This window comes from Falco cherrug, chromosome 6 (genome assembly GCF_023634085.1).
Source record: "Falco cherrug isolate bFalChe1 chromosome 6, bFalChe1.pri, whole genome shotgun sequence".
NCBI lineage: Eukaryota > Metazoa > Chordata > Aves > Falconiformes > Falconidae > Falco > Falco cherrug.
In genome coordinates this window covers 91,291,163-91,311,474 of record NC_073702.1, presented here as the reverse complement: position 1 = coordinate 91,311,474, position 20,312 = coordinate 91,291,163, and the positions used below count along the sequence as shown (strand labels likewise).

The window sequence follows — 20,312 nt, the reverse complement described above, 5'->3', positions numbered from 1 at the left end:
GTAAATACTGTCTCTTGAATTTTACTGTGTGAAATTTGTAGGTCAGTAATTTAACGTAAGATCATGCATTTCATCTCCTTGTTGAATCAGGTCACAGTAAATAAAGGCACATCATGTTTAATATCTTGCATCTGGCAATAGGCAAACATCTGCTTTCAAAGAAGAGAGTGAATAAATGAAAACTACTCGCAAGGAGAAACTGCTGAAGGTTCATGGTCACCTCCTCCATCTAATCCACCCCACAAAACCGAACAGTGGCCAAAGACAATGCTGTGTGTGCCCCATGCATCCTCTCCTGTTTAGGCGTGAACAAGGGGCCCTGACAGCCTTGTGCAGACTTTGAAAAAAGCAGCTGGATTCCTTGGACCCTGTTGGAAGTGGGTTTTGCCCTTGCTGAGGCATATTTATACATGTGTGTGACTTGTTCTGAGGTGAGAATAGCCTAAGAACTTGCAGGGGAAGCCACAATACATTGCAGCTCTGGGGGAAAGAAGTAGGAGAAAGTATTTAAGTTACACAAACTTAGAAGTAGCCTCATTTACGCTGGTTTAGAGGAATGAAGTGGTGAGAGGACCAGCACTGAAAGTCATAAAGTAATCCAAGGAAATGCCATAATCTGAGGAGGATCAAGGGTGGCTGACTGAAGCAGAGAGTGTAGCCATGGAGAGGTGACCTAGAAGAGTCACAGCCATGAGGAGAAGCGTGTCCTGCTGGGGGCTGCCTCAGGTGCTGGCAGTTCCCTGGCAGCCAGCTGATGGGCATCTTCTGCATCCATGATGGAAAGGGATCTGAGGAGGAAACACCCCACTAGATTTGCACAAGAGTAAAACTGCATTTGGGCTGTTGATTCAAAACTCTGCTGGCATACTCTCAATCCAGGGGTCCTCAAACTACGGCCTGTGGGCCAGATATGCCCCCCAGGGTCCTCAGTCCGGCCCCTGGTATTTACAGAACCCCCCGCCCCCCCGCCAGGGGTTGGGGGGGGGAAACCAAGCAGCCACAGATGAGTCCCTGCCACTTCATCCACGCCAGCCCCCTGGTTAAAGAGTTTGAGGATCCCTGGTCTAATCTCTGAGACAGTTGTCCCCAGGTGATGCAGCACTGCAGGGAGATGCGGAGCAGGGGGAGGAATGCTGCATGCACTTGCAGGTGCCACGTGGCGTGGGGAGGTGTGAGCTCCGCGGGCTGAGTTGTCTCTGTGGCAGCATTGTTTTGGACGTGCTGAGAATGTGCCAATGGTAAGAGTGTTAGCAGTCAGAACTGGAATTAAATTTTCAAATAACATGGTATGTGACAGGTGTTTGTGATACACAGGAAGATACTAAGATCTCTTACAGAGTTGGATCAATGAATCACATACAGAGTTGTGATCAATGGATCACAGTGGCGTGTATGTCCATGGAGGAGACTCATGAGATTATTTTTTTTTTTTTGTGAAAACTCATGTGTCTGTACAGAAGCAGCAGAAGGACTAAAGGACATGGAAGAAGGAGCTGAAGAAACATCACAGTGAGCTGCACCGACAGCAAGATCTTGACCAGAAGCCTAGAGAGTGAGTCAGGTGAGTGCTGGGTCTTTGAACCAGGCATATGGAAACAGTCTTCTCCCGTGACTGTGTGTGCAGGGGAACAGGATTTTGTAAGTAACGTTGCCTCAGAAGGGGACCTGAGAAATATGTGTCTTCTATTAAAGGATGTGATCTTAATGGCTGATTCACTGCAAAAGAGGCAACGGTGTTATTTAAAAGCAACATTTATTTGGCACAGGAAGAAAAACAATCCAGAGCACACACGTACACTAAAGGTAAAGTTGGATCAGATCCTGCAAGAGGTGTGGTTTTGTGTGGTGCTGAGCATCATTCATTCATTTTATTTACATTTGCAGATTCTAAGTAGGTACAAGAACATCTCAAATGGAAGTACAGGCCTGGAAGTAAGAACTCATACAGGATCAGAAAGAAATAACCATCAATTCTGACCATCCCTTAAATTACTAAAACAGAAGCTAAAATCCACGTGCATTTTACAAGCGAGAGTCTGCCACTTCAGAAGGATTTCCTCACCTAGAAGAAGTTAGCAGGTAGGTTTTCCCCTTTGTCCTGTTTCTGTCCTGGCAAGTGTGAGGACCAAGTTTGTTGTATGAAGGACAGAAGTGGTGTTACATGTGAGAACAAAGGCACAAGCATGAGAGCCCTTGACAGCATCAGTGCTTTACAGTGGAAACTTAGCCGTGTTGGTATAACTGGTTCCATGGACAAATAAGTCTGTCTATGGCTGATTCTTTTGCAGAACAAACAGGCTTTGCTGATGCTTCAGTTACAAGTATCTGGCTCTTCTTGTGTGTTTCTGTCCTGGCCCTGCACTGTCTGAAAGCTGTGAAGTCCTAGGAAGTGTCTTGGCTGCAGTGGCTGGTCAGCATGGAGCAGTCCTGACTGGGAAGGGCCAGGGAACTGCCAATTTGATGAGGATGTGGGGAAGCGGGAAAGAGACGGAAGGGGGGTTTTTTGTCATTAAAAAGCTGGGGGGAAAAAAAAAAAATCTTCCCAGAATGGTTTCCAGAAGCTGGGGGGTAGGGGTGGGTGGGTGGATGGATGGGTGATGGTTTTTTTCTCTCTGTAAGGAGAAGTGGATTTTGGGGAACTGTTCTGGGTCCAGTAAAATTTGTCAGGCAGGCATCAGCTAAATAAAATGGGGCTTTGCTTGGTCACTTTCTTGAAATGCTGGGAAAACGTTGGTTGAGATAAAGGATGGATTTTGCCTGTCTTGGGTGGATAACCCTTTTCACACACACACACCTCTTCACCTCCACCAGAGGAGCAAAAGCAGATGGTAGATGCAGGTCAGTCAACACTATGGGAGAGCTGTAGGCCCAGCGTCTGCAGTGGGTGTGAGCCGCCACAGCCAAGGACATTGCTCCAGGCCCTCCCTGCACCGTAGCCACTGCCAGGAGAGCTGTGCAGCACGGTGGTTGCTCTTCTCTTGGCACCGGGTTCAGTCACGCTGGTGTTAGTCCCAAGCCCCTAATCTCACAGCCCTGTGTATTTCTCCTGTGGTGTTGCTGTTGGCCCCGAGGAGGCGGTTCAGAACCTCTTCAGGTGGATCTGTTCTTTGACAGATCAGTGTCCCAACCCTGCCAAAATAAAGCGATAAAACCACATTTCCTCTTGAAACTGCCCTTAGCATGCCCCAACTTCAGCTAACGCCACAGCCTTGCACCAACAGTGCCCTGGCTGCGGGGGTGTGACACCAGAGGGCTGTTTCTCTCCATACTTCCTTTTTAACAAAAGCTAAAGTATTCTGTGGAGAACAGCATTACTGAGGGTTTGTCATGTCAAGATGTGAGGAGGGTGGCGTGTTGTGGCCTTGTGGGAGGAAGAGTATCCTTGCAGAAGAAGGAGAGCTTGTGACTTTGGACATGGGGCACCACTGACTTTCCTGCCCTAGCGCCTCAATTTTGGCTAGAACGACTGCTCCAAAGCACGGTGCTGCACATGATGGGGCTTGTGTCAGGTCAAAGAGAGTTAGCAAAGAGTATTTCAGGTCTGTTATAGACCAGGAGCCAGGACACTGGTTGACTGTGTGTCAGCGTCTGTGTGGATCCGTGGTGGGAATAGGGTGGAGAAGAGTCGTCGTCTCTCCTGGCAGGACCTGGGCTCAACCTGCATCACCTGCCCAGAGGCACAGGCAATTTGGACAGCAGGAGCAGAGGTTCATACAGCAGGAGGCAATTCAAGAAACAGCATGCCACATAAAAGGTGAAGGACGATTTTTGGGAGTGGTGGAAGGCCAAAAGAAAGGATGCTGCTGATTAAGCAGCACGAAGCCCAGGTATTACAGCTGATGCTTATCAGACCTTCTCAAACCAGCAGGGTAATGTGAGCTGGCTTCCTGGAAGACCTCATTGATGGAGGACGGTGGAGGGTCTTGGTTGGGGGTTTTGGGTTTAAGGATTTTTTTGTTTTGGTTTGGGGTTGTTGGGTTGAGGGGAGGGGGGCAGGGTTGGTCGTTTGGCTTGGTTTGTGAGGTGTTCTGTTGGGGTTGGTTTGGGGTTTTTTTTGAAAGTGGAGGAAAGGGGCATTTCAGACTTCTGGCCAGGATGCCAAGGCTGCAAAGGTAACCCTTCTGTTGTGGGTAAGCCCAAATTAGACCTGGCTTGAATTTGGAAGAGCAAAGATGTATGGCGAGTCAGGCAGTGTTGGGGGATGAGGGGGAGGAGAAGGTAGTGGGATTTGGCCAAAGCTTTCCAAAACTCTAAGGAAAGTGAAGTCAGGCAGGAGTGAAAACTAGCAAGTTCCTGTGCTTATTGGACCTGCTGGCTGAGCTCCACTTCCACCCATAGCCTGGCCCTGCCGTGTGCTGGGAAGAACAGGACACATTTGTAAGGCAGTTGTGACAGTCTCCTCTCCCCCACCCCTCCACCTACTGTGTTGGGGGGATCTTGGGGCCTTGCTGCCTGCCTCCACCCTCGGGGACCTGGGGAAGCACTGTTGCGCTTTGGCTGTGGCCTGCCTTTCTTGGGGCTGCTTATTTCTTTTTGAAGAGCTTGCGGAAGGAGCTCCGGAAACCCCCCTTGGGCTCGTGCCGTGGGTTGTGGTCGCTGAAGGATGTTTGCTCATTGTCATCCTTCTGGCAGAACCTGGTGTTGTCTTCTGCATGGAGCTCCTAAAAGGGAAAAGACAATTTAACCAGCATTTGCAACCTCCCATCCTTGTCCCCTCCTCTCTCTCTCTCTCTCCCTCTCTCTCTCTCTCTCTCTGTGCTAGGAGGGACCTGGTGAGTGAGAAGATGCTGGCAAAGCTGGGAGACAGGAGGTCACTTGGGCCTCAGCAGCACTGGCACCTCTGCAGAGAGCTTGTTGCTGGCTCTGAGGCTGAGGCAGTGGCAGAGGAGTGCAAGGATAAGCATTTTTAGAGGGAACTGGAGCCTTCCTTACTAAGCTTTTTGTTTAGGGGGAGCTTACCTAGCCCGTTTTGCCAACGAGGGAGCAAGCCAGCATGGGCAGCTGAAGGAGCTTCCCACCCTGGCCTTGCTCAAGAGCTCTGTTTACCCCTAGGGCAGGGAGGCTTCGGGCTTTTTGAGCTGATACGGTGTGAAAGACTCTTCTGTTGGCTCTGCTGCTGCCTGGTTTTATATCTGTGGGGCAGAATGCTTCATTAGGACACACACCTTGTGGTAAATGTGCTGCTAAAAGGTTTCTCCCCCTTTCTGGAGAGCGCCGAGTTCCTCTCAGCAAGGCTCTGGACAAGTCCCTTTTTGCCAGTTCTGCCCACCAGTGCCACCGTGGTCTGCTTTGCTCCGTGAGGGAGAACGTGTCTTGCTGTTCTGGACTAGCTCCACATCTGCACCCTGCTGTGGCCAGAGCTCTGTGCAGGTGAGAGCCAGAGAGCTCACAGGCTCCTGTTTCAGGGGTGGTTGTGGCCCCATGGCTCTTCTCCCTCTGCCTCATCTCCCCTGCTCAGCTGTGCACCACCTCCTTCACTCACGAGACTTTTTCCTCTTTTCTTTTGATGTTTCTGTGCTGCCTTTTCAGTCAGGCTGTTGGAACCTTCCTCCCATCATCATCTGCATCTACAGCCTCATACGTATCTTGCCTCATTTTCACAGGAGGGTGTTTCTCCACACAGCGCTGAGAAAACTAGCTAAACACTCGCAGCACCCTCGGCCTCTTCTCCAGGAGGTGTGAAGGGCAGCTTCCCCCTGACTGTGAGAGCTCACAGCCTGCTGAACAGGCACTGCAGACGGCGGAAACATTGTTCCTGCAAGACCGGGTGTCCCTGACGGGCTCGAGTGCCACCTGCCATGCCAGTGCCTGTCTGAGGGGCCACAGTTGCTGGGCTCTGTTTTCACACAGACTTTAGCACGGGTCTGCAATCCGTGCAACAAACACGGGTGAAACAAAGCCCATGGACCAGATCTTTGCTGGTGTAAATGGGCCGAGTTTGGCCAAGCCATGCTGGTTTACACTGGCTGAGGACCTGACACTAAAGCCATTGCTTTTTTTAATGCAGCACTCCTCACAGCAGGTGGAAAGGCACCTTTCTAACTGGGTACTGCCCCGTAGCACTAATTTTGAACAGCTTTGCACATACTTGGTGACCCTGATCAGATACATTTACTTGTGGAGGAAGCCTGGTGACAGCTAGAGACACAGGAGAAGCTAGCTTGTCGCAAGGGTGTTCTAGCTGTCACTCAGCCAGCCGCGTGCCTCAAGCCCATGCTTGTCCCCAGGGAAGATGTCTGTGAAAAGAAGCTGTCTTATCCCGCCCTTGGGCATGTACATGCAGATGAGGACTTTGAGCGTGTGGACTTGGAAGCTATTTTGGCATGTTCTACCCTAACTGTATCTCAGATGTTTCTCCTGCTGCTGCTTCTGCACCACCATGTGCCATTATTTATTTTTTTTTCCTCCTTCTATTTAAGCCTCCTTACTTCCAAAAAGCTCTGTTTTTCACCCGCTCCTCTCTGTGGGGGGAAGTAGCCCCTTTGGGAGCTTCGAGATGAGGCTGAGATCATGTGAGGCTGGACATTCCTCTCCTGCTTCTGCTGCAGCCGGCTCCCACTGCTGCTCCGTGTGCTGTAGAGTCTGGTGCTCACACCCTCAGCGCTCCTTGGCAGCTCCTTCAGAGACCTGCTCAGCTGCTTGCCTTTGCTGTGGAACATCTCACGCTTGTAAGTACTGCTGCTTACGGGAGTGCAGCTCTTAGGCAGTGGCTGTAAGGCATGATCTGTCCTCTCTGGTTCTGATGTGAAGTTAACAGGCCTAAGGAAGCAAATGTCTAAGCTGGACTCGGAAGAGGCTGGGGAGCAATTCTCAAAGAGAGCAAGATTTTGGAAGGCATCATCTTCATAGGGGCCTGGCAGAGTGAAAACCTCCCCAGGGTAGTCGAACTCTTCGTAGCTTGGCGCAAAGTTCCTTGCATCCTGCAGCAGCTCCACAGAGGTCCTGATGGCTCGCTCAGTGTTTCCCACTGCATCAGCTGGTGGTGCTTCATACTCCATTTCAGGGATGGATTGTAAGGGGGCTGTCAGAGCCTTGAGTTCCTGCTCTGTGAGCTGAGAAGATGCAAGGATGTTCTCTGGCCTCTCGTGTTTTCTACTTTCCATTTCCCAGTCCGGGGACTTTACAGCCTGGATGTTCTCCATCACGGTTGGCTGGGGTTTCTTCATCTGGGGCATCAGATGCCTTAAAAATAAGAGACAAAACAAAAAAAACAGAAGGAAGTGGAATACTAAAGGATGACTGAGAGACAACATGACAAGCCCACTTCCCCCCTCACTCCCCCAGCCCCATTCTCCTGCTTTTAAAGCCAAAAGGTATTTTCCTATCTTGGTAACAGAGCTGCTACTAATTGCCTGGCTGGGTTAGGAGGAGCAAGCCAGCAGCGGCAGAACCACTTATCTAGTAGCTTTGGCTGATTTTTGTACTCTACGCCATGAAATGAATAGAAACAGAGATGAGAAGCCAACTGGTCCATCTCTTTCCTGCTCATCTGCATTTTGGATTTTTACTGCTCTTTCTGTAATGTAGGGGCGCTGTGTCTTGCTTCCGTGTCATCTGACTGTCTTTTCCAGTGGATAAGGTTCTTCTCTTGGGTAGGGTGACTGTCCCCAGAAGTGGCAGGAGCCCTCCAAGTACTCCTGCCATCTGTGTGTTGCAGGTAAGTCAGGAGAGAGTACTGCTTTGGATGAGGTATTAGGTGCAGGGTGTGCATCTCCATTAACGAACACTAGTTAGGAAGGTCCCACTGCCATCTTCTGGGGATATAATGAATGGAGTGGGGGAACAGGAACCTTGTGATGTTCAAGATGTGCAGAGCTCTGCATCTGAGGCAAGATATCTCCATGTATCAGAGCAGGCTGGGAGGTTTGGGTTGAGCAGCAGCCCTGGTATGAACTTGGGATTATAGCCAGCGCTAGGTTAAAGACAAGCTGACAGCATGCTTTTATGGCAGACAGGGCAAACCCTGACCTGAGCTGTATTAAGAGCTGCATAGCCAGCCAAGCCGGCCGAGTTACTTTCCCCACTTCTGTTCAGTGCTGATGAGGCCCCACCTGGACCCATGTTGGCTCCTAAGTTCAGGACGAAGGTGGGGAAACTGGGGAGGCACCAGCTGAGGCTACCAGAATGGGGGCCTGGAACATCGTATCTGTGAGGGGAGGGAGGTTGGCTTGGGTAGTCTGGTGAGGAGGCAGCCAGGGACTGATCTAATGACCCTGCCACTTGAGGTGGGACTCAGAACGATGAAGCCAAGCTCTTCTTGTTAGTGTCAAATGATGTAAGGAAGCACAACAGCCACAAATTGCTGACCTAAGAAAAAAGACACGTCTAGTGTGCTCCTTTGATGATGATCTCAGCTGGCACCTATCAGTGGGCTAGAAATGGCCAGATTGCCGTGTGCTACCAGTAGCCCTGTCTTTCTTGAGTTAGTCTTGTGCCTTTTTGAACCCGTTTGTACTTGCATCTTGTGATAGTGGTTCCCATTATCCAATGACATGCTGTCTGGAAGAGTACTTTTATTGCTAGTCTGAGACCTTGGTCATGTTTCCTAGCTCTTGTAATGCTGACAGTGAATAATGCAGAGTGTTACTGTGCACACTACTGCCAGGCCTACACAAATACATGTCCTCCCTGGTATATGGTTAAGACAGCTAGCAAGAGCAGTAACAGCCCTGGGTAGAGCTCTGAAATGTTTCCTGCCTGTAGGCTGCACAGTAGTGGATAGCAGGAAGGAGCCAGCTCTTCATCTCTCTATGCACAGACAGGGAGGGTAGTCTTGGAAATGGCAATCTGTAATTGCCTGGTGTCACTGGCATAGTATGGGTGAGGAAAGAGTTTTCAAGCTACTTTGAAAGCCGCCTGCTAAGACAATAGGCTTACGGGGTTGTCGTGCCAGAGGAAGGTGCTGGTGGGAATGACTGTATTGTCTCTTCGGAGTGGATCCCGCTGTCCCGGATAGATGTTGCGCTGGGTGTCGGAGAAACATCTTGGCTCGTACACTGGGAGGTGAGACCTTTGTACAGCTTCACCAGGGATGACCTGAGGGAGGAGAAATCCATCGTCGTGCTAAGAAATAAGGCAGGCAATGAGCACAAGCATGTAGAACCACAGAAAACAGGGCTGGGAGGGACCTTAGTATTCCCATTCACCACTTCCTGCCCCAAGGAAGGACCCGTTTCACCCAGTCTGTCCCAGTCAGCAGGGCAGCCTGCTTTCTGTCCTGTTCTTAATGGCTTTCCTGACAGCAGCCCCCCCCCCCCAGCAGTCTGCTCCAGCCCTTTACCACCCTTGATACTTAGAAGCTTCACTTGAAGTTTGATCTTGTCCTGTTCCCCCAGCGAATCATCACAAGGAGCAAAAGCAACCAGCTGTTAATTTTAGTAAAAAGTCTTGATTTCAAAGGAACTCCTCTGAACCACAACTTGAGAATCTATGTTCAGGGTCGTTTCTATCATAATTCATCTCAAACAGGTTATGGGAGCTTTTGTTTCTCCCACCCCACTCCCCCAGTAATACTGTTCTTTCTCAGTCTTAGTCTGTGAGGGCTTCAGGCAACAGTCTTGGTGTTCACCAGGGCCCTGAGCTAAGTCCCCATGGATTCTCCCTTTTGGGGAGTGACTGCCATCAGCTTAAGGAATCAAATGTTCCCCTAAAACATGTGGTTGCTATGTTTAGAAGGATTAAGCTGACTTTCCATTCACTCTCAGAGTTAGAAGAAGGGCCCACCCCAAATCTGACCTCTGTTTGGAGGACACATGCCAATAGTGAGCGTTCTCCAGCGTTCATATGCGAAGGGATTTGTTTTATTTCAACAGAACAGTGTGCCTGTTGATCTTGCCTGGATGTACATCCCCCTGTTTCCAGGCTTTCCCTGCACCTCCCTTTCCCTGGTGATGGAGAGAATGAGAACTGATGTTGTGCTTACTTCTTCAGCTTTTTCCTCTTCTGTATAAGCAGGTCCTCATTGCATTGGAAGAGGAGGCTGTAGTGCGAGATGAAAACCCGGAGGCGCTGCACACACACCAGCAGCAGGTAATAGTCAGGATGCTCTTGCTCCGTGAACTTCAGGACATTCTGGGGCACAGAGGAGAACAGGCTGTTTGGAGGTTGTCCTAAGCCTTGCTTAGGAGAAGCCGCTATCAGGACCATGGATTAGTGTGCTGGAGTGCCCGTAGCACTGCCCTGTGGGAGCTCTTAGCAGCACCAGTTTCTGAGGGGCTGGGATGGGGCCTGCCTCCTACTACTCCAGTGCAAATACACAAGTAACCACTGTAATTGTAATCATGGAGCGTGCAGGTGATGCACTGGTTGAGTTTAGCATTGGATAAATAAACTGATCTTTTGGGTTTTATAGGGCTTGCTTTCTGTGTCATTTGCCTTGTCTGAAATGTTTTGGTACAATTCAGATAACACTCCGGTGAACCAGAACTTTTTATCAGCAAGCTCTCTGTAGGAAAGGTTGTTGGGCCCTAGGAGCCTCTAGCCCTCTGTTTCTCATCTGACAGGCATGTGGACCACTCAGCAAAGAGGCCAGCTCTGTTACAGGAGTTAGGTTGGAGCTCACAGTAGATGTGCCCCATCTCTGGCCTCCTGTTCTCCCAGAGCAGCAGCAGGCAGCAGATCCTTCAGCTTCCCGGGGCACAGAAGCTGGTTCTGTCAGAACAAATGGAGAAACGGGCAAATAGAAGCAAGCTTCAGGTGAAAATTGTGAAAATTAAGCCGTTCTCAGCTGGCTTTCCCTTTCAGAAGTGGTTTGTTTGTTTTTTCAGAGCCTGCTGGTTTAGCCAGAAGCCCTATACCTGTACATGCCTGAATACAAGCTCTCAGTTAAAAGTCACATGTGATAAGAGCTCAACAAAACAGTTTCGATTCTGGGGCCCTACCTGTAGATGAATAAGGTATTCAGGGATTCGCTGGACTATATGGAAGAACAGAATGTAGAGATCAGACTTGATTTCTTCTTCTACCTGAAATAGAGAAAGCAAGTTCAGTCTTTCCCACCCATAAAACAAATCTGCTTCCAAGTGGTTTTGGGATTTACCAAGTAGTTGTGCTGTAAGCAGTTACAGCAGTTCACAGGAGCACACCAGTTGTGGTGACAGTACACTGGTCTTCATCTTGCTTCTGGAAAGGGGTATCTGCAACTCCTTCCACCAGTAATACTAGTCCTAAAGATGAAATTTCTTAGGTTGGGGATCATCTATGAGGGACACTCAGCCTAATTGAGTAGGGGGTGTATGTTTAAAGTGCACTAGTTAAGTTTCATTGAAACCTCAGGTAGACGCTATTGTTCAAAATGAAGTTCTTAGTTTAGGCTCAAATGAATTGAACAAAACAAGATCGACTTCTCAATTAAGACATCTTGGAAGTGAGCTAGTGTGATTTAGTTATTAGACTTTAAAACTACCTTTATATTTAACTTGCTTGGTTTAAACCAGGAATCAAGGGTGTGAGACCAAATACCTGAAGCTGAACACTAGAGACTGTTTTGTCTCTAAAGCACTTAGAGAAACCAAGAGTGGGGTTTTGGTTGGATGAGTCCTCCGTTTTACAGGAGACACCGTCTGCCTGGGACAGGTTTGGCTAGCATGTGCATAGGCAAGCTTTCTGGAAGGTTTGGTCTGAGAATTTATTTCATGTCACAGCAGAAATACAGCTTTGGTTACACAGAGTGACAAAAACTTTAAAGCTGCCTTTTTGTAGGTGTATGCCATGGCAACCTTCGGGAAACTGGCATTTGGTAACAGAACAGGTGGGTTGGCAGGAGAGTCCTGCAGTGGGCAGCGTAACAGGAAGAGCTCTGGGCTTGCATGTTGCCATTATGTGTCTGTGGAGCAGCCAGGAAGTTTACCTCCTTCAGGATCACCACATGGATCAGAGAGATGCATTCGGGCAGGTCCCTCAGGTAAGCAACGTAGTAGTCCAGAAAATTATTCTTACAAAAGGAAAGGAGAAAATAATGAAGAAACTTAAAAAGAGTTTTTTAGTCATAGAGCCAGCCAGAATGAGAAACTCTTGATTTTCCCCCACACACACCCTGGGAGCTCGTCAGTGCGGCAGAGCTGCTAACTGTGTGAAGCTTTCAGGGCTTGGGACTTCTCAAGAAAGGCCGTTTAATAAAATGTGTTCAGCTGCTGAGCACAGTGTATAAAGCTTTATAGCACATGGGAGAGGTAGAGAGACTGGGGAGGAAGAGGCTTTTATTATTTAAGACTCTTAAAATTTATAAAGCACCAGATGAGCTTTTACACATCCTTCTAGGAGAGGTCCCGTTGCTTGCCTGTGGGTTGGGCACACCTTCTCCCTGAGAAGCAGGTGCTGCTTTACTTGGGGCTACAAACCATATAGGCCAAGGGACCTGCCCACCCGCTTGTCAAAACTCTGAGCAAGGTGTATTGGGGGGAGCTCTTTTCACACCCTCACTGTGACTACAGACACCCAAGCTGTCAAGGCTCATGCTCCTGCAACCGAGTCCAGGGCTCATGCATTTGTTGGAGGGCTGTGCTCTGTGGCTGCATGCCCCGAGGGAGGTCTGGCACCTGGGCTCCCTGACCAGCCAGGTGCTGTAACAAAGGGGCTCCCGTGCGCTGGGACCCTGCTCAAAGGAGGCTGGCTGAAAGGCCTTACTAGGCACAGCTTCACAGCACAGCCCCTCTGCTGCAAGGTGACTTGGCCCACCTGTGGGCCAGCGGCACTGAAGTCACGAGTCATAGCAGAAGAAGAGTCCAGAGAGGTCTGTAACATACCTCATCGTTTGTTAACTTCAGGAAGATGTCTCCCAGGATCCCTTGTCGTGGCCAGCTCAGGACTCGCTCCTGCAGAGCGTGAAGTAAATCGACATGCTGCTGGACCAGGTACCGCAAAGAGTTGGGGAAGAAACTGAAGGCAGATGATATCAGACTGGTTATGCAGAGCAGAAGCTCAGCCCTAAGTGTTTACTGCTGAAGCGTGCATTCGTGGGCGGTCAGCACAGGCTTGCTTTAAACACAGGTATTATTAACCACTTTTGTTGGAGTCCTGGCTGCACCAGGAGGCCCTGTTTTGGCTGCTGTGTACATGCAGGTACCCTTTCCAGTAGGCTATTATTACAGTGTTTTGAAGGTTTCTTGGCCTAACCCTCCAGTGCATTGTGTAGCTGGCCAGAATTTGCAGAATTAAAAAGCCCAAGGCAATGCTGGTGTGGCTAATGAAGAAGGGCTGTGGCCCTGAGCCATCCCATAGAGTGCTTGGAGGAGAGCTCCTCAGCTTTGTGTGTTGTCTGATTTGTGAGGTGCTTCAACAAGCCAGTGCCTTGATATGGGGCTGGTCAACATGTGCTTTCTGTCATTTCATGCTGCTTTCATCCAGAATCAGAATGAAGATGTCAAATATTGAAATATTTTGCCATATAGAAAGACGCCAGGGAAAAAGAGTAAACATAAAAGCTCACTTCGGACTATCATGCTTCCCATTGAACTGGGTGTGTGGTGCAACTGCTTAAATGAGTCCACATCAACCCGTGTACCGCATATCCTACAGTGAATTTCTGTCAAATGACTCCTTGGATGTGGGGCTCACAGGGACAATGCAAAGAGCCAAAGAAGAGAGCTAGCAAGGACTGGGCTTCCCAGATGTGCTTAGGGGCTGGGAACTCCCAGGCCAAAGCTGAGTGAACGGGGAGAGCTGTAGGAGCTATCCCATCCTGGGAGCCGAGTCGGCTGCCATAGAGGATGGCCTCTGCAAAGAGCTGGGTTGAACTGCTGAGCTGGGTCAGTCCCACTGGTCTTGTGTCTGTGCTAAATGCGTGTGTGTGTATAGATTGATACCTGATGGATAGCGGCCACTGGCCAGGGGCTTATGCCCACAGCAGCTCCTAGACTGGAGCTGTGGACTGGGAGAAGCAGGCAGTGAATGCACAGAGCTTTGTTCCCATACAGGCAGGAGGCGCGCAAAAGAAGAATAGGAGACTGATGGGACTCGGAAGGAGACTGAAATGAAGTAGTAGTGAAATGCTGTGGGATGCAATGTGGACGGGGTGCAAGAACAGGCAGAAAAGTCTTTAATCACTGCAGAAACCTTCCCAGTGCCTCCAATTTTCAACTAGAAATAAGCTGTAATTGTTCCAAGATATCTCTGTGCATGAAAGAAAAGTGGGAGAGAGGATGATGCAGAAAGAACATTGACTGAAGAAAACTCCCCTGAAGAGAGAGCACACTAAATCAAATACCTTCTCTCTTTGGTACTCCTTTTCACATCTGGCCCTTGCAGCGTGGCCTTGATCTTCAGGATTAGGGAAAGGTTGATGACATACTTCCTTTCTGACTCCAGCAGCTCCAAAGCGATGTTCTGCCTTTTCGCTTCCAGAAGATAATGGTTATGTTTAAAATAAGGAAATGCTGACCTCAAGGACAGCCTCATGTTAGACTGGTGATCTGACATTAAACCATGAAAGGAGAAGCTGTCAAAAAGTGACACCAATGTCTTGTCTTTGCGTGTCTGCTTTCCCCAAAATATAAAATTCTAGCCTGATGCTACAGCATGCCCCAAACATGACTGGAACCACAGTTTGCTAAGAAAGCTCCAAAGTTAAATGTGTTTTCCTTTATGAATACCACTCTTTTCCTAAGAATAACAACGCAAGCAATCAAAGGCAAAACAACTCATACCAGGGATTCACATCCAGTTTCCTGCAGAATAGAAAGTTGTATTTATCACCTGCTTAAGCAACTACACTGTCACAGTCCTGTCAGTACTCTGAATCTGCCAGGTCTTGGAAAGGAGAATGGGTGTCCTGGGTGCAGAGCAATTCTGTCAGTGGCACAGACCAGCAAATACAGAGGCCAGAAGTCTTGGAGACTGAGGCCCTGAGACATTCCCCCCCTAGCAGAAGAAACTGGCTTGTTTGCCTCCTTCTGTAGAAGCTGATTACCAACCAGCTCACACTGGATATGAATACAGCTTTGAGCCTCTGTAGCCACAGTTTTCCATTCTGTCCTTACCAGCCAAAGATGGTTCACATATGATGTTGTCTGCTGAGCTGTATCTGCTTTGACCCATGTCTTTCCCTCTCTCTGGTTGCTCTTTGGAAATGTATTCATCTCCCCAGTCCTTGGTGTCCTTGGGCTGCTTCCACACTGTTGACGGCAGATGCACTTTCGACTGCCCCTCTGTTGTCAAGGAAGGCTTGAGGCTGTCATCTGTCTCTATGGTTGCTCCTGCAATGACAAACAGCTGTATGGATCCTGACATCTCAGTTGACAGGTATGCTACAGCAGGCAGCTAACCTGCATTATTGTCTGTTTGAAGTACCGGAAGGAGAGCTTGAAGCATTCTCTGTGCTTCGCAAAGGCTGTAGCCTTGTAGCATTATTTTACAAAATGAAATGCAGTTGGGCGAGCACTTCAGCAGAGCAAGGTTTGCACTCTTCCAGCATCTATTTGCAGGCCAAATAAGGTCAAAAATTAGACACATGTTGGTAAAGAAAAAAACCCATATATTCCAAGTATGGTTGCACTTCAGGGTTTTGGGACACTTCAGGACTTGGTAGTATGGTGCTTATTGGCAGGTACTGTAGAAACAAAGTATTATAATTTGGATGTAAATGCCATTTTCGATGGATGTAAATTGTCATGGCTCTTAAAATTTTTGTTAGAGTGATGTGATTATACAGCAGCAGCAGGACTGATAGTCTGAGGCTATTAAATCACAGAGAAGGTAGGAGAGGGTGCAGGTACATAGAACCATTGGGCTAGAATTGCTTTAATGCAAATACTTTGAATTTGGGTTGCAGTGAACAATTTTCCTTAGCTTTTGTTCTCTCTCTTTCAAGTGGAGTCAAGCAAAAGAGCCATCCAGAACAGTGAGTGCTTCTAGTGAGCAGTGCAAACATCTAATTGTTGTTCTTATGTGTCCTTTTGCTGGCCAGGATCCTTGGTCTCCCCTTACTATACCCTTCTGTTACTTCTGGCCAATAGTTTTTATTCCAGAAAAACTCCGCTGTTAGTATTCAGACATGTCTACAGGTGGGTGAATAAACAGTGCAGCAGCTCTACTGGTGTGTAGTCACTGCAAAGACCATCTCTTCCCCACTGGCAAAATGGCACTTTCATCATTCTTTGCCACATCAGTAAGCCTCAATTCTTCCTTTCTGCAAAGGCACTTGGAACCTGCCAAAAGAGCAGCAGGAAGGCTTTCCCTGCCAAATAGCAATCCTTTGCGTTGTCTGTCAGGTATTTGGCACTTCAGGGATGCAGGTTTGCCCTCATATCTCAACGCCAAGTATGAAAATGGAGGTACAAGGCGAAGTGTTAGACATTCCTGTGGAATGCGTTCCTTGAAAGCATTCCTTAAGTGCAGTAAAGCAAGCAAACACTCTTGAGTCATTATCCTACTCTTTTTTTGACAGTTTGATATTTTCCTACCTTGACCTGCTATGACTTTCACACTTCCTTCTCCCATTGGCATGATCCTGGTGTCAGACACTGTTGAAGAACAAAGGGAAACTTTACAAGAAGAGACAGCTGTACAGCAGGATTCCTCCTGCCCAGCCCAGTCACTATGGTTAGATCCTCAAGTCTTTCACATTTTTGCTATGGAAACACCCCTGTTAGATCTTCCACTAAGGAGGATCTTTACTGTTGTGGCTCTTGTTGTAGTCTTTGTCGCAGTAGCACCTGCAGGCAGGCTAGTGAGGGGAGTTCCCTGTTGTGCTTGGTGCTGTATGACTGCAGAGGAACATGAACAGTCTTGACTTGCCCTTGCTCAGTAGGTGCACATTGGGTAGAAGGCACCCAGCAGGCAGAGCAAGAGGATGGAGGCCTGACACTGCCATTTTGGGTGGAAAGGAGCTTATTGAAGAGTGGAAAGGTGAGATGACTGGAAAGAAAGGGGGAGTGAGATAAGTGGGTGAGGCGGATGTGCAAGAGGGATGTGAGGGAGAGGGCTAACACACCACCTCGGAGTAGGGCAGAGGGGGCATGACTGGCCAGATTCTGAGCAGAACAGAGTAGAAAACAGCACATGGTTTTCATCCAGTCTCTGCCTTTGTTGACATTTTAAATGTATATGGTTTTAGCATCTTCCTGTCTGAACAGCAAGAGAGTGATAGACCAGTTTAGATCCCCAAAGTTAATTACAGAAAAACAGGCTCTGGTCCATCACCTTTTCTTTGATTCCAGCCTTCACAAGTGTTTGGCAGTTGGCAGTGTTTTCCTGGTCAAGGGGTAACCCTAACACCATGGGTCAGCAGCATCCGCAGCTAGCAAGGGGTGGTGATTCTCCTAGCCATATGTATATGCAAGGAGCGGTGACCCCAGTAGCCTACTGTGCGTAGGTACCAGCTCCCATGTCCCCTTGTCAAATGAACCACGGGTATGGCCCCTTTAATGACACCAGTTGTTCTCTGTTAGCCCAGTCCCAGTGATCCTCCTTTCTGTGCCCTGCTCCCTTACATGAAAACAAATACACAGGTTGCAGTATTTTTATCAGGGGCTCCTGCCAGGCTCTGTGTCTGCACCACTAGCATTACAGGGAAGATGATCTAGCCTGCTTCCCTTTCCTTGGTGGAAGCAAGCAATGGCTTCTGGGACAGTGTTCACAGAGCAGCATCTCCTGAATCCGGGCCAGCACTGAGGTTGCTGTCATGAGACTAGGCTGAAGCACATGCCTGCTTGGACCCAGGAGCAGTGCCGCCACGGAAGGCACCCCCATTCTCTTTCTGTGCTGCTGGCACCTGAGGAAAACTCAGTATCCTCTTAACCCTAGTGACCACCACCTGGATTTTTTCCTAAGGAAGATGCTGTATTTGCCTGCTCTATTTCCTACCTTTTTCGTAAGTCACGTTGTGTAAAAGACTTGTAAAATCTTCATTGATCAGCACAGGTTCTGGGAGGTTAATGGATCGAAATGGGCTGCCCTGGAGAGGTGTAGGCACTGTCTGTGACCCATGGTCATCCTTCTGTGCTCTTCTGTACAAATACAAAGAGTAAGGCAGTTGGAAAGTATGAATGCTACAGGTGAAGCTCCTACACTACAGCTGCGACAGACACCAGTACAAGTACAAGCATAGCGTCACAAGTGGGACAACTCCAGCACAGACCAGGAAAGGAGCTGACTTTGATGGAGTTGGCTTTGATGCAGTTCAAGAACAACGTTCTGGAAGTAATTTCCACTGGCTAAAGGAGAAGGTTATTTCAGATCTGTTCTTTTGAAGAGTATATTTCATCTAATTAAATGGCTTCATTAGCTAACATGCTAGCCTGGATTTGCAAAGTGTTTGCATCAAGGCAGCTGTACGCCCATCATCAAAACTCTTGTTTTCCGAAGGAGGCTAATCAGGGCCAAGGTGGATGAGCCATCTGCTTCATCACAGCAACAGTGGGACCCAGCAGTGTGCAAACATGCTTCTGCATAACCCTGCTCAGAGAAGAAAAGGCTGGTGACAGGAAAGCAGAGCATGACTGCACTGTCGGGAGCCCACTGAGTCCCTGCACGCTTGGAAGGGGAAACTGCAGTGCTGTTGTCTGGATGGGGGTGGCTTAGCAATAGCTTGTGACGGTGAAGGCTCTTGGCTTTCAATGATATTGCTGCCCCAACATGTCTCTAGCAGGTCTGTGTGTTTCACCAGGCCCTGGTTCCCCTGAGAGCTGCTGAGGTTATTTTGTGGTTGGAATCCCAGTGAGGTGGTGGTGGTTTTCTGCTGTTTGCTCCATGGGGTATGTGTCTAAAAGCCTGGGGTGAACTGAAGGCTGGAGTTTCCAGTTAAAATCAGGGTTGGTATACATGTCCAGCCAGGAAAAGATTAAGAAATTAAGCTATTAAGGAAAGGAACAAAATGGATACCACTGCTAATAACCAATTCCAAAGCCCTGGAGTTCGGGCCCTTACTTAGCTTTCACTTTCCGTGATTCCCGACGCTTCTCTTGCTGCAGCTGCTCAATTTTCTGTTGCATTTCCTCCTGCTTGGCACTGATTTCTTCAATCATTGACTTTGCATCGCTGAGCTCCTCCTGAGAAACAGGCAAAAGCACAGCATTCCCAGGGTGCCCATCAGCCTTACATAGCACAGCTCTACATGCTGGCTGGTGTGCACTAGAGATGCTTCAGGGTGCTGCAGAGATTGGCTCTGTGATTCAACACTCTTCCTTTGCAAGTTCAGTGTGTGTAATAAATGCCATGCACAGCATGGCAAGCCATAATTCAGCTCCGGGCAGCTCCCCCAAGATAGCGTGATGTCACATGGTTAAGGCACTGGTGGGAGATGGAGACATAGGGTGTCATCCACCACCAGTTGAAAAGCACTGCGAGAACTCCTGCCTTTAATGGCATTTGGAGGTGGGCCTGAGGAGACATGTTTCCCTCTGCAGTTCTCCAGCATGTGCGTTCACGTGTTGCACTTGGTTCAGATCCCAGTGTGATCACTCACATGTATAAGCTTTTGCCAGTCAGGCCTTGAAGCTGCCTTTTTAGCCTGGATTCCTAAGGAAATTGGGCCCTCCGTAACCTCCCTGTCAGCACATCCTTTCCTCAGGCAGTTTCAACCAAGTCTTACTCGGATGCAGAGCTCCCTGATGCATGAAGTTCCTACAGGTTTCATCAATGTGAGCAGCAGGATGGGCGAGAGAGGCTCAAGAGTCTCTTGTAAATCAAGAGGGATTTTCCCCAAGAAAGGAGGTGGCTTCACTGGGAGCTCAGTGTTTGGACAGTCAACATGGGCATGAGGCAGAGGGAGAGCAGCCTTTGCCCCTCCTGTTGCTTGCATAATTCCTTGTATCTGGATTGTAAAACCCCCTTTTCCCCCATAACAATATCCTGAATAACCCTGCCTCTCGTTGCTTCAAAACCTCTGATATGCACCCTTACACTTCATGTTGTCTCCCTTACTCATCTGGGACCACAGGGCTCCTTTTTTCCAGTGCCATCTGTCTCTCCCTCTGACGGGGTCAGTAATGGGCTTTTCCAGTAAGCAGCCCTCTTTAACCTCACAAGGTATTACTGGCTCAGAAAAACCCCATGGGGAAAATTTACCATAAAAACAATAAAACAGTTCCCCTGCCTGCCTCCTCACAGGCAACCATCCAGTTTCTGCGTGGAGATGCTAGCTGGTTTAAAGTGTATGTCAAGCCTTCTTGCTAGGCTCTCTCCCCAGTCCTTTGTCTTTATCCTCACGGGTGGGATCAAACCGGGCAGCACTTCCTCCCGGCCTTGCGGGAATGCAGCTTCAAAGGCTTTAGGGTTTTGTGTTAATTCCCTGCTCCCCGGTGGCTTTGGTTCCTGCAGGAAGTGTAGGAGACCTGAGGTATGGCCGGCGGCAGTCTGTGAACAGGCCGTGCCCCTCA

General features: G+C 48.8%; 1 protein-coding gene across 1 annotated transcript in view; it reads right to left on the bottom strand.

Moving 5' to 3' along the window:
- Positions 1–1,809: 1,809 nt before the first annotated feature.
- The window catches only part of ARHGEF33 (Rho guanine nucleotide exchange factor 33), a 19,895-nt gene continuing 1,392 nt past the window's right edge, over positions 1,810–20,312 (bottom strand). The window contains exons 3-14 of the mRNA XM_055714923.1: positions 18,862–18,983; positions 17,800–17,942; positions 16,398–16,457; positions 14,976–15,191; positions 14,204–14,333; positions 12,744–12,876; positions 11,849–11,932; positions 10,881–10,964; positions 9,923–10,071; positions 8,878–9,063; positions 6,429–7,182; positions 1,810–4,661 (exon numbers count right to left, since the gene is read on the bottom strand). Coding sequence (XP_055570898.1) covers positions 4,524–4,661; positions 6,429–7,182; positions 8,878–9,063; positions 9,923–10,071; positions 10,881–10,964; positions 11,849–11,932; positions 12,744–12,876; positions 14,204–14,333; positions 14,976–15,191; positions 16,398–16,457; positions 17,800–17,942; positions 18,862–18,983 — 2,199 coding nt within the window. The 3' untranslated portion in view covers positions 1,810–4,523. The remainder of the gene's footprint in view (positions 4,662–6,428; positions 7,183–8,877; positions 9,064–9,922; positions 10,072–10,880; positions 10,965–11,848; positions 11,933–12,743; positions 12,877–14,203; positions 14,334–14,975; positions 15,192–16,397; positions 16,458–17,799; positions 17,943–18,861; positions 18,984–20,312) is intronic.